The following is a 14,017-nucleotide window of genomic DNA, read 5'->3' on the forward strand; positions in this document are numbered from 1 at the left end:
AAGTACTCGGTAACCTCATCCTTAATAAAGGACTAAAATCTTACCAACCACTGGAATCAGGATAACCGGCCTATAGTTTCCCCTCCTGCCTTGCTCCTTTCTAGATTTAGAATTTTCCAGTCCTCCAGGACAGTGATTCATGAAAGATCACCACTAATGCCGCTTTCAGGGGTGCAGTCCATCTGTTCCAAGTGACTTATCCACCTTCAAACCTTTCAGCTTCCCAAGTTCCTTCTCCTTAGTAATAGCAACTTCACTAACTTCTGCTCCCTGAAGTTGCAATTTCAGGCACGTTGCTGGTGTCTTCCCTTGTGCGTCTTTAGCTTGCAGTAACCAAATAAACCTTTATCTATTAAAACAATATTTTGAAACTCCTGAAGAGAAACCTCTTGTTCTCGCCCTCCTTTCCCCATTGACATCATTGTTTTTGTAATGCTATTTTCTATAGCATGAAGTTTTGTGACATAGTAGAACAACCTATACATCGATGATGAAAACCCTCCAATCAAAGTTTGCATCTGGCTTAGTACGTATGCAAAAGTTTGCTTTATTTAATTAATTTCTGATAAGGAGACAGGACATTCACAGCAGAAACAATGGGTAAAAGAAAAAGACACAAAGCTGCAGTTTAGGTGCATTTCATACTGAAATATTTATTACACATTTGTTAGTCAGATTATACTTCAGATAATAAAAAACTGTGCAATGTTCAGATAAAGTGAAATGATTGAAGGCACTATGACTTTAAAATAAAAAAAATTGAAAATATTCCATTTCAGCTTTTGGAAATAAAACCTACCACCATTTACACCTTCCTACAATACAACATAACACTGCTATAAACTTCACAACATGACCCTCACCCTGCTTGCCTCTTGGTGCCAACCAAAGATGACATGCAGACACCACCTCGTGATCTAGGACTTCTCACAATGAAGGACGAGCCAATTCTCTGCCCCCTTCCTTCAGTCTCCTACTTTTCCGATGCTCACAGTGAGAACAGGAAGACATTTCAGGAAAAGGTAAGCAGGAAGGGATGGATTATCTGGGATGTAAACATTTCCCAGGTGCTGGAATTCCTATCAACCTCTGATCATTTCACAGACTGTACATAAAAATAACTCCATCTTATTCTCTTCAGAGCTAGCTGCAAACCGACATGGTATTAACAAATTAATCTTATTCACAACAGCTGCAAATAATCTAATTACATATTTGAACCTTATTTAGAGTGTGGCTATTTGTACTAGGCTTGGTATTACACATTATTCCTTGCCGTAATTGGTGAATGGGATGGGAGATTTACAAGCCGTTGCCAACATTTCACTCTGCAGGTAACGGTGTTCTTGCTACAGCTCCTGGCTGCACCGGCACTTTGCTTCTTTCCGCTGACATGCGTTCCAGACGCTCAGTGTAGAATCCATTAAAATCTAACCTGCAAATGGAACAAGACAAAAACCGTTAAAATAGCCAGAGTTCTAAAGCATGGAAGCTGACCACTCAGTCTAACTCTTCCACGCCATCCGGGATCTCCACTTGAGCTAGTCCTATTTGCCTGTGTTTGGCCTATATCTCTCTCAACTATTCTATCTATGTACCTGTCCAAATACCTGACATGCCTTTTAAACATTGTAATTGTACCTGCCTCACCTACCTTCAAAAACGCTGCCCACATTAAATCTTTCCCCTCTCACCTTAAACCTATGTCCTCTAGTTTTAGACTCCCTTACTCTGGGAAAGAATGGCAATCCATGTTATCCATGCCCATCAGGATTTTATATTCAGTACAGCTATAAGGTCATCCCATAGACTCCAATGCTCCATGGAAGACAGGCCCAGCCTCTCTCTCTGTGGAACTCAAGCCTTCCAGACCCACTAACATCCTTGTACATCTCTTCTGCAAAACCTTCCAGTTTAACATCATTCTGTTGACTTAGTGACCAGATTACATTATCTAATGATTTTAATTAAAAGATTATTGTCACAACCCAGCTAACGTGGAGGACAATGCTCTTCAAACTGCTTGACATTGAATGGCAATGATTGAATGGAATGTGCTGATGACAACTTGGGCCAGTAGAGGCTGTGTTACACAGAGTCCAAGTGGCAAATGCAGAGACAGCAGTGTATTTACTTTCAGCGCTGCCAGCAGGTGGAACAGTGAGCTTGGGCAGACCATCCATCACACACACGTGGGGAACACATTGGTGGGCTGGAAGTACACAGCCTTTACTCTGCATAAATCATAAATAAGATACCTGTGGGGCATAGAATGCCTTTGTCAATATGCACGGCATCTCCCACATGGAGCAATGCGACAACATTGGCTCTTACTATTGTTGATTGAGGCATAAATCTTGGCCTGGGCATTGGATATTAATTGCATTTCTTTAACAAATAGTACCAGGGGATGTTTTCAGCAACCTGAGTGTGCAGACAGCTAACATACAATATATTCATCACTGCTGTGTTGCAGTAACGCCCAGATGTTTCTGTTCCTGCCCCAGGAAAGCATGAATAGACACTCCCCTGAGTGTGACGTGGAGACACTAAGTGCTGGATACACGGAGAGAATTGCTGCCTACACCTTACACCATTCATTAATATTAATGAGAGAAATTACTAAAGGAGATCGGAGTTAAAACACTTATGCAGAGTGTGGAAGAAGGATGAATTTTCTGCAAACATTTAAAGGTTAAATCGTTACTGCAAGTTACTGTAAAACCGAATGGAGAATGTGCAGTGAAGTGGGAGTGGACTCCTGGAACAACTGCAAGAAGCATCTGGCAGAATAAACCGACTTGATTTTGTTAACTGAACTATGATCTTCATAAAAACTAACTGATTATAGATTTATTCAAAAACAAAACAGAATGGGGAGATCAAATGGCCCCGTGTTAAACCCACGATACACCCATTCTTTCATGTCCCCTGACTTTTCTGGGCAGAATAATTAAACCAATGTAACTTCAGCACCAGCAGCGATAGCCTTGGTCAGATACTTGGCTGCTGAAGGCAGCATGTACCAGCGCCTCACCTGTATATAATGTTGATCATACTATGCTCGCAGTCATTCGTACTTGAAACGCTCAATCTGTCCAGCAGATCAAGTAGATTGGTAGAGAAGTTGTTGTCAAAGGTGTTGATGGTTCCCTCAAACCCAGATGCTGAATGCAGTGCCTCGATATGCTCTGCTGCAAACTGAGAACAAGCCGCCATTAGAACACTAGGCCCTGCACCCCACACACAGACCAGCAGGACCAGAGGCTACTACCCTTCTAATCTGGCCATGAACAGAATGACTGAACACAACTCAGGGAAACCATGGAACCACATGCTGTAGAATGTTCTAGATACCAAGGCCCACTGTCAGCATCAAGTGCTCCCAGTTACAAATCAACCTCTGTATTCCCCTGGTCTTCAAGGAGTACATTCTGTTAACATTCTCATTTCCCACAACAGCCGCCCAGTTATATGGTCAATGGATAAAACAACTGTTTTCTGTAGGTGTGTACTGATTAACACAAAGGGCTGTTATTACAAAATGATATTTACAAAGAACCACTTCATTCTATTGGGATGTATTTAAATTGCCAATACCAAGGACAAAGAGATTGTGTTCTTTTAAAACAACTGTAATACGTCATTCCATTTTAATTGGTTACTGCATTTTCAATACAAAATATCTGTGGCAGAATGTTCACAGACAGGAACGTTACCAATCACACACACACATACACGCGCGCAGCAACGTTACCAAACACACAGGCAGCAACGTTACCAAACACACACACACACAGGCAGGAACGTTACCAAACACACACACACACAGGCAGCAACGTTACCAAACACACACACACTCACAGGCAGGAACGTTACCAAGCACACACGCGCGCAGCAACGTTACCAAACACACACACACACACACACAGGCAGGAACGTTACCAAACACACACACAGACAGGCAGGAACGTTACCAAACACACAGGCAGCAACGTTACCAAACACACACACACACACAGGCAGCAACGTTACCAAACACACACACACACACACAGGCAGGAACGTTACCAAACACACAGGCAGGGGGTCGTTCACCTTTTTGGTGAGTCGTTTCTTTTCGACCTCCTCGGACCGCTCGGACTGAGTGGGCGGCCCCTTCATTGTGCCGTGTTCCAGGGTCAGGCGCATCATCTCACTGTCAATCTTGATGCTCTGAGTGAACTTCTGAGAATAGAACATGGAGGTATGAAGGTAGAGGACAGTACACAACTAGAGAGAAGTCCTGAACCACTCTCTACCTCAGTGGTGACCCTCCGACTTTTGATTGGACTTTGCTGGCTTTACCTTGCACTAAATGTTATTCCTTTATCATGTATCTGTACACTGTGAACGATTGGCACAATCTGTACTCGATTGGCAACAAAAGCTTTTCACTGTATCTCGGTACACGTGACAATAAACTAAATGGCAGTACAAGAACAGGCCAATCAGCTCATAATGTCCATGCCCAACTTGACGCCAAGAATACCTCTTACCTGCCTGCACATAACGCATATCCCTCCATTCCCTGCATATTCATATGCCTGTCCAAAAGTGTCTCCAATGCCCCTATTGTATCTGCCTCAGCCACCAACCCCGGCAGCATGTTCCAGGCACCAACCGCTCTTTGTGCAAAAACATGGCCCCGCACATCTCCTTTAAACTTTGCCTCATTCACCTTAAACAGATGCCCTCTAGTATTTGATTTTTCCATACTTGGAAAAAAGTTGTGACTGTCTATCCTATCTATGCCTCTCATAATTTGATACATATCCATCAGGTCTTCCTGCAACCTCTGGTGCTCCAGAGAAAACAATCCAAGTCTGCCCAACCTCTCCCTGTGTCTAATCCAGGCATCATTCTGGTAAACCTCCTCTACGCCCTTTCCAAAGCATCCACATTCTTTCTGCAATGAGGCATGCAATACTCAAATGTGGCCGAGCAAAAGGCCTATAAAGCTGACTCTTATACTCAATGCCCTGACCTATTAAAGCAAACATGTCATATGCCTTGCCTACCACTATCTACTTGCGTTGCCACTTTCAGGGAGTTATGGACTTAGACATCCCTCTGTACATCAATGCTCTGAAGGGTCATGCCATTAATTGTATATTTTCCCATTACCAAGTGCAACACCTTACACTTCCTCAGATTAAACTCCATCTGCCATTGTTTTGCGTATTTCTACAGCTGATTTATGCCTCACTGTATACTTTGACAGCCTTCCTTACAGTCCGCGACTCCAGCAATCTTGGTGTCATCTGCAGAAGTCCCAGCACAGAATGCTATGGAACTCCATTGTTGAGACATACAGCCTGAATATTGTCCCTCCACCGCAACCCTGTCAGTAAGCCTGTTCTGAATGCAAATGAATAAATCACTGTTAATCCCGTGCATCTTAATCTTAAACTCAAGTCTGATGAAGGGTCTCAAGTCTGATGAAGGGTCTCAACCCGAAACTGCACCCATTCCTTGTCTCCAGGGATGCTTCCTGATCCGCTGAGTTACTCCAGTATTTTGTCACAAATATAGACACTTAAATGACTAGGATTATGTACAATAGAATAGACGTTGGCTCACCTGCATACAGTTGGTAAACATGACACACACCGACATCAGCTTTGAAAAGATCTTCAGCAGCACTGTATTAGTTAACATGCAGTCCTTCATACAGTTGTCCAGGAAACTAGTATGATAGCTCAAAACTTCATCAATGTTAGATGCCTAACAAAATACAAATGACATAAATTATGAAGCATGCATGTTTGCCTCAAATGTCTTTGTGCATAAAGTTTTAGTTAAGTACGATGTGTCTACATTATGATCGTTGAGGACTAAAACATCTCTAATGAGTGAATTCCTCAACTGCAACCATAATGTAACTGTAACCCAAGCGTTTCCATTCTTCACACTATCCAAAGTAACACAAGAATACAAGCTATAAAATATTTACTTCAATTTGACTCCATATTTACCTGATACCAGTAATGACCTACTGATCTACTGACAAGAGCTTTGAATGCATTCCACAGTCAAGCATCCACAGCCCTTTGTGAAAGACAACTCCAGAGATTCAGTGTTCTGCTTAAAGCAAATTTTCTTCTAAATGGCCGACTTTTATTCGGTACAATAGACCATGCTCGCCAACGCTAGATGCTCCAGACATATGAAACCGCTTCTCAACATTGATGCTACCACATCCTCATGAGTCTCAAAGCAAATCACCTCATACTTCAGCCCCCAATCACTCTTCTCAACGTATACGTATACCCGCCCTTAGATTTGAAAAATAAAACTACACACAACACATGCTGCTTATCTTTTTAAACAAATAGATAAAATGATAAGAGTTAAAACAAATGTAACAACAAAAATCTCTGCATTCAGTGAAAACATTCAAGATAAATGTTTACACAAATACTTCCATATGTATCAAGAGAATGCACACTGTAGCCATTATTAAGGAATAACTATGAACTCTTGCATTTAAATGTTTTAATAACTACCATATTACATTTCAGAACTATGACTAGCATACATTTTGATTTCATTATCTGTCTCTACAGTAATGTCTTCCACATTTGAGTTATGATTAGTTTAGTTTAGAGATACAGTAGGAAAGGAAACAATACAAAACATATTCAGAGTATTCATTAAAGTTAAATTGCTTTCAATAACCGTTCATTTATATTTGCTAATGTAATTTAGCTCATGATTATAACTGGAAAACATGCCAAAGTAATGTCCTCCACATTGAAGAAGTAAGCAGTCCCACAGCATCAAGAGGAGTGCAGCAGACATTAAATCAACTTGTCATACTTTATATTGGAATAGTTGGAACAAAGTACTTGGCAAGAGGGAGGTTTTCAAAAAAAATGTCAGCTAATTTCTCTCTGACTCTCTGGGACCTGCTTGGATGGGACATCTAGTCTAGCATAGATGTGTGGGGCCGTAGGGACCATCTCCACGCTGCATGACTCTATGACTACAATTTAAAGTTGTTTATTGCTTACCGATTTCAAATTATTTTCCATGATGTGCCAGTTGGGTTCCATAACCTCAAACATCATATAATACTGAATGTTCTGCACAAAATTCAGCATTCGCTGTCTCAAGGTGAAAGCAGCAGCAAACCTAAAAAGATAAAATTATTGTAACAGTGAGCTTCTGGCACCTGAACTTGAAAACCCTAATTAAAACCTATTGGTTATGAACAGTCAGGGGAGTAGCTTTGGTCCCCAGTCATAATTTCCTCAAATTAATCTTGCACCATTCACGTACATTAAATTCAAATTTACAATTTTTCCATTTTCTTCCCCTTAGCTGGTTGTTCAGAAGCTAAGCTTGTAAAGAGTTATGTAAGTTATACAAATCATCTGCAGTGAAGCAGGATACTGTGGTGGCATTTCCACCTGGATCTGAAGCCTATGTCAAAGTGTAAGGGTGCAGAGAAGATTTACGAGGATGTTGTCAGGACTCGAGGGCAGGCTAGGACTTCATTCCTTGTAGTGCAGGAGACTGAGGTGATCTTATAGAGGTGTATAACGTCATGAAGGGAATAGCGTGAATGTGCAGTGTCATTTTCCTGGGGAAGGGGAAATCAAGAACGAGAGGGATGTAACTTTACGGTAAGAGGGAAAAGATATAATTGGAATCTGAGGGATAACTTTTTTCATTCAGGGAGTGGTGACTATATGGAAAAGCATGCCAGGAGGTAATTGAGGCTGGTACAATAACAATAATTTAAAAATATTTGGACAGGTAGATGGATATGAAAGGTTTAGAGGTATATGCGTTTATAAGATTTGTTTACATGAAGCATCTTGATTGGCATGTTCAAGTTGGATCGACGGGCCTGGATGTTTCAGTGTAAGGGCAGATTAATGTCTGGAAAAAGGAACGACATTTTGGACTGAGATGGCAAATGCGCTATCAGATACCAAACAGAACAAGATATTCCAATGAATGCTCTTCTTCAGTGATATCAATTCAGAATTTTATAAAAGCACACAATGTAACAGTTTAGGCGCCAGAAGGTTACGTTTTGCAAATTAAGTTTGACGCTCACTGGAACTCTGACTAACTGGGAACAATTCACATTGAGAATATCTATTTGTACATTCTAAACAACATAGACCTAGTTAATATTAATACAAGGACTGTTACAACTTTAATTCTTCCATTACAGGTATTAGAAGTAGTCTAATAGGTGAAATTATTTAATCTGACTGTACAAATGACAGTGTGTGCATGTTACCCCCTGACAGTGCCATACAAACGAGACATTCCTTCCACTTAGCTCAGATGATGTTGCAGTTCATTACATATTTTGGCTGAATAAATACTGCAAGGTTCTCAACTTACAGTACACATAAGCAACAAAATGTTCACACAAGTACTGCATTTTTAAAGTGGATTTCAATCAGCTGTACGTTATTCAAAATATTACGTTAATGTAGTATGGAAAGAAAATACAGAAAGAAACTCACATGACATCCACACATTCATTTTTTAAATCTCTCCCACTCTCTTTAGTCAAAACACTATTTTTTTTGAGATACAACCTACACTAAGTTAAAGGAAAGCTTTGTCAAAGTGAAAGTCACTGAGTCATAATATGACAAGTTTACTTAATTCAATTGATTCTCAGGTCACTTCAGGAATACCACTTATTTATAATGTTCTACTGATAGATTGTACAACAGATTCAAAGTGATCTGAACTGGCAAGATCAGAATTCATAAATGTTTCAATACACTGTTCCAGGCAGTGTCATAAATGCCACAAATGTCGAGAATGCACGATAGACGTTAAATACAGGGAGAGCACTGTCTCAAATAATCATCCTTACCATCTCGCAGAGTATAATGAATACTGTTTTGCAACTGTATTACTGAGCCACACGTTACACAGCTGCCGGTCCACATGCTTACAGTAAAACATATGTCTGAACAGCATTTGATACCTTGTCAAAGCTTTCCTATTGAGAAAAAAAATGAATAGTGAGCTCACATAATGCAACTAGAACTTGAAATTAGATATTTATTGGCAACATTCACAGCAATTACATAATGCCTCCTTTCCGTAGCGTTGCAGTGCGACTATGGCACGGCGTTATGTATCCAAATTAAACACACAGAACATCAAACTCAAGGGCAAGAAAACGTTATTTTAGCTCTTCCCGTCTAATATCTTGCCACTCTTAAAAAAGTGATTGAATCCACTGCAAAATAAATAAGTTAGTGTTAATAGGTCATAATCACTCCAATATTTGTGTTGGGATCAGAATTAAATTAAAAATAAAGTTGTTTAAGAACTATTTAAAATTTAAGATTTATAAATGTTTTATCATTTTATATTATATTTGTTTTCCTTATTTCTTGAATACAGATATTATTTCTTATGCAAAACATATTCCACCACCTGAGATGAGAATTTGAAAGCTCTCTTTATTTGAGATTCATTGATAGCACACAAGGCCATGTAAGTTTTTCTACACAGCTGCTTAATCACGGCAGCAACAGAGCAATGGCAATGTTAACGGTGTAAAGATATGGTACAAGATGAGGGAAGCTCTGAAGGCACGGGCTCAAAGACCCAGGTCTGTAACACGCTTCAAGCATGTCATGCCACCACACATTCTTCATTCTTTAATTTGTCCTCCACAAACAAGCCACTGATGCCCAAAGTACAAAGCTTTGGCCGTAGGAAATTAGAAAACACAAAGCCAGCCTGGAGCAGTAAACTTGTTAATGGTTAGATCTGGACAATGTGTCATAAAAACTGTTGAGTCATTTTAATTTGAGAGCTTAAACACTTTCCAAAAAAATCATTGACAGAGAGATCATCTCTACCTTTGTCTGGTTTTTGACCAACAATGAATGAAAAATAAAATTCAGTTCCTAACTAGTGTAACAATAAAATAGATGAATAATTCCAGTACTTTAATAAATGAAAAGTGCCATACAAGTACCTCATTTCTACACCATTGTTTTGTACACAATGTTTAAATCACTGCAGTAATTGATCCTCTTTCTGTATTGATGTAGCTTCAAGATGTCACTGTTAAGGCAGTCAAAGTATTCTTAAAATATCTAAAAATCTACGATCCTATAAAAGTGTGTGAGATGCACTGTACACAAGCTTTATTTAATGAGGTTCAATTCCAGGTAAGCATTTACTGCCAGGTTTCCCAGGTACGTTTAATGGCCTTTCCTTCTGCCAAGTGAACTTGCTGTCAGACAGAAGATCACTGACAGACGGGTTCCAGTGAGCTGGGCGACACATCCTGCCTGTAAATCAGTCAGCGAGCTGTAATGTCAGTGTAATGGGCTGTGGTCAAAAGAAAATCCTGGCAACGGTCTGTGAATCTTTTCCACTGATGTCATAGCTGTTAAATAACAGTGATTAAGATGTCAATATAAATCTGAATACCACAGCCATGAGAACGTTCTGACAAGCTTCTATGTTAACTTCACAACCAGGATCTTATACATCTATAATTCCTTAAAAACCTAAATTGCTGCTCATATATGACTGAATAGTTGAATGAAGCACTATTCTCTATAGATCAAATTAACTCATTTTCCAGACAATGAGTGGCTGCTTTCCCATCATTGCTGGAGTCTGTAATGGGCTAAATGCAGAAAGAAGAATCTGTTTGTTATGGCTCGCAAAATTATATTTTACTTTTCTCACAATCAATGGAAAATCCCCAAACACAGGATTGATATTGTACACATTGGATTTATTCAAATTACTTGTAGTGGGGTTTTATTTTAATATTAGATTTTATTTTATAGTTTCTCTCAGTCATACTGGACTTCCTTGTTCCCATGAAGGGAACTCTAGTTTCCCATCATATTGTCAAAAAGCACCATTCATGGTCAGATTTAATTTGAGGTGCAATTGACTCTTCTGTGTGTGATCTATGTATAGAGCAAAAACAATACATCAGTTGGTCAACTATTCACATATGTGATGACCATCAAGGAAATATTAGCCTGTACACCAGAACAATCTAAGCTTGCATCTGAACAGTGCCATGGCATCTTCAATGTCCCACTGATGAAGCACATGCGTACGATGATTACAATTCATGCTGGAAGATGCCATTGACAAAAGGGCTGCAGAAATTATTAGTCTAGATTTTAGTGCATTGTGATCGTTCAGCTTTAGAGTCAGGGCAAGCACACTAATGTGATGTTTCACTGTTAATTCAGTGTCACAGTGTGGAACACCCCAAGCAACACCAATCAGGTACAGGTCTGACATTGCTTCCTAACTGACAAGCAGCATTTCCTTACTGAGGCTGGTGAAATTCCAGATATTAAGTTATCTTCTAACATTAAATTACAGCTTCAACAATAGCAGAAATCCACACTTGCTCATACAGGACTTAGCCAGATGAATAGACCAAAGCAGAATGAGTTTGGCGATAGGTTTGCATGTTACAGTGTAGTTGGACAAAACCACTCACCTGTTTAAAATCAATGACAATGGCCATTTCACCACATAGTCAAAGGAGAAAGCTTCCAGGCCACTAAGGGCAATCTCAGTTGGGTCTGCATTGATGATGGCCTTTTCCTGCTTGGTTTCTATAGCAAGAACCCGCAGCAACTGAGTGATGAGGTCATGCGGCATAAGATTAATCTGCAGTAGAATAAAATCATGCATTTAATTTACTACATCCAAACTGTCATCATTAACTGAAAACACTAAGTGAATCATTTTGGATTTTGAACGACATAACCAGAGTTACATAAAATGTGAATACAATTTCAATAAATGTAAGACAACAGAATGGTTAAATGCTTGGGAATGATGCACATTCACAATAGATCTCGTATCTAGGCAGACACTTGGGTAGACGTTAAAATTAAAAGTCCACATGTTGATGGGCGTTGTTACTCACTGTTTACAAAACATACTTTAAAGAGAATTAAAGATCAAAAGTTTTGGGGCTCCAGAATGATGGTAAATTGCAGAACAATCACTTTGAATTGGAATTGATAAAAATGGTGAAGAAGAGAGAAATTAACAGATTATAGTGACCAGTAAATCCTAGTTACAGTTGTGAATCACAGGGAAGGGAGGGTGGAATTATTCAGAACAATAAGTTTATGCCATTTCTCCAAGACTCAATTTTCTGGTTACTTTATTTGGATATTCCCCCTACAACTACACTGTATTTAAAATGTAATTAATAGGCTTTGCTTCAGCCACGCTCCAGTTAGCCAGGTACAATTCTAGCGACACGTAGCTCCTTCACCCACCAACTCCTTTTGAAATGTCCTTAAATATTCTGCTGCACTATTGTCATTCTTCAAACCATTATTTACTTCATCGTCTCAATATCAAAAACAAACACCCATTGTATCACAGTACTGTCGCTTCCCAAATTAAGCATCAGGATAGTAACATTCAAAATCATCCACCTTCTTCCTGCACCTACATTTTAAATTCACTCATACATGTACTCCATATCACATTAGACCATTCCTTTCAATACTAAGCACCCTCTTCATAATCTGTCATCATGGGGATTTTTATTAAATTACATATTCAAAGCTCCAGATGTTGTTAATGAAGACAAGCTTGCCATACACCTTCTTTACCACGCTATAGTTTAGTTTATTATTATCACGTGTACCAAGGTGAAACTATCCCTGAATATGGAGGTATGTGTTTTCAAACCAATGATTTGTATCGGCCCTTTCCAGGAGCTATAGACTTGCACCCCAAAATCCCTCTGTACATTAATGGTCCTAAGAGTTTTGTAATTTACTGTAAACTTTCCTCTTGCATTTGACCTTCTAAAATACATCACATTTGCTCGGATTAAACCTCACCTACATTTTGTTGCCCAAATTTCTAATTGATCTGCATCCAATTGTATCATTTGACAACATTCCTTGCTATCCACAACTCCACCAATTTCTATGTCTGTGGATCCATCAATTCTGTTTGCACAAACCTTCAAATCATCCTTAAATGGGTCAGTGTTGGCTGTGCTCATTCGCAGAGCTAGCTCCAAAAGAGCTTCCAGCCTGGTGGTGATGATATCATCCACTGACTTTTTCAGCTCTTCCTCTGTAAGGTCCATGAAATGGACAAAGAAATCTCCTCGATCCATCAGGAAGTAGTGTTTTATTGACCTGGAATACAATCAAGATAGCAAACATTTTATTGCAGTACCATATGTTGATTTTATTGTACAGAACAGGATAATTAATAACCACAAAGTTTGTCGAAGGAGGATTTAAAATACACATGGTAACAATTTTGTTAGCACGGAACAAGTAATGAAATACAGCTTTTGACAATATGCATTAGAATTAATTTGCATCAAAAATAAGAGGCAATATTTTTTGTCTCAACCAGACAACAGGTTACAATTAAATGATGTTTGAGTCAGAAACATAGAGCATGGAAACAGGTTCTTCAGTCCAACATGCCCATGGTGACCAAGATGCTCTATCTAGGCTAGTTCCATTTGTCCACCTTTGGCCCATATACCTCTAAACCTTTCCTAATCATGTACCCGTTCAGTGTCTTTTAAATGCTGTTATAGGACCTGCCTCAACTACCTCCTCTGGCAGATTGTCCCACCCAATCAGAAGTATGAAGAAGCTGCCCCTCAGGTTCCCATTAAATCTTTCCCCTCTCACCTTAAATCTATGTCCCTGTGTTTTGATTCCGCTATCCTGGGTAAAAGGCTGTGCATTCACTCTAACTAGTCTCCTCAAGATTTCATACACAGATTAGACATAAGAGTGAAGAATGGGTAATAACATCGACCACTACTAAATTTAGTTGTGACATCAGAGTACCTGCCTAAGCAAGTGAAGTCACACAACTAGTTGCTTCTGTGAAATCTAGGCAATACTACAGAATTAAGACAGAAGAGGATCCAAATGCTGGATGGAAATGGAGGGTGCGTTTTGGGTTGAGACCCTTGTTCAGACTATAGAAA

At 39.4% G+C, this 14,017-nt stretch overlaps 1 protein-coding gene across 1 annotated transcript in view; it reads right to left on the reverse strand.

Moving 5' to 3' along the window:
* Positions 1-627: 627 nt before the first annotated feature.
* Positions 628-14,017, reverse strand: part of tubgcp2 (tubulin gamma complex associated protein 2) — a 28,234-nt gene continuing 14,844 nt past the window's right edge. Inside the window, exons 11-18 of the mRNA XM_033012966.1 lie at positions 13,019-13,199; positions 11,522-11,694; positions 8,894-9,022; positions 7,056-7,176; positions 5,623-5,766; positions 4,099-4,227; positions 3,038-3,201; positions 628-1,435 (exon numbers count right to left, since the gene is read on the reverse strand). Coding sequence (XP_032868857.1) covers positions 1,324-1,435; positions 3,038-3,201; positions 4,099-4,227; positions 5,623-5,766; positions 7,056-7,176; positions 8,894-9,022; positions 11,522-11,694; positions 13,019-13,199 — 1,153 coding nt within the window. The 3' untranslated portion in view covers positions 628-1,323. The remainder of the gene's footprint in view (positions 1,436-3,037; positions 3,202-4,098; positions 4,228-5,622; positions 5,767-7,055; positions 7,177-8,893; positions 9,023-11,521; positions 11,695-13,018; positions 13,200-14,017) is intronic.

The sequence above is a fragment of the Amblyraja radiata genome, chromosome 37, assembly GCF_010909765.2.
Source record: "Amblyraja radiata isolate CabotCenter1 chromosome 37, sAmbRad1.1.pri, whole genome shotgun sequence".
Lineage (NCBI taxonomy): Eukaryota > Metazoa > Chordata > Chondrichthyes > Rajiformes > Rajidae > Amblyraja > Amblyraja radiata.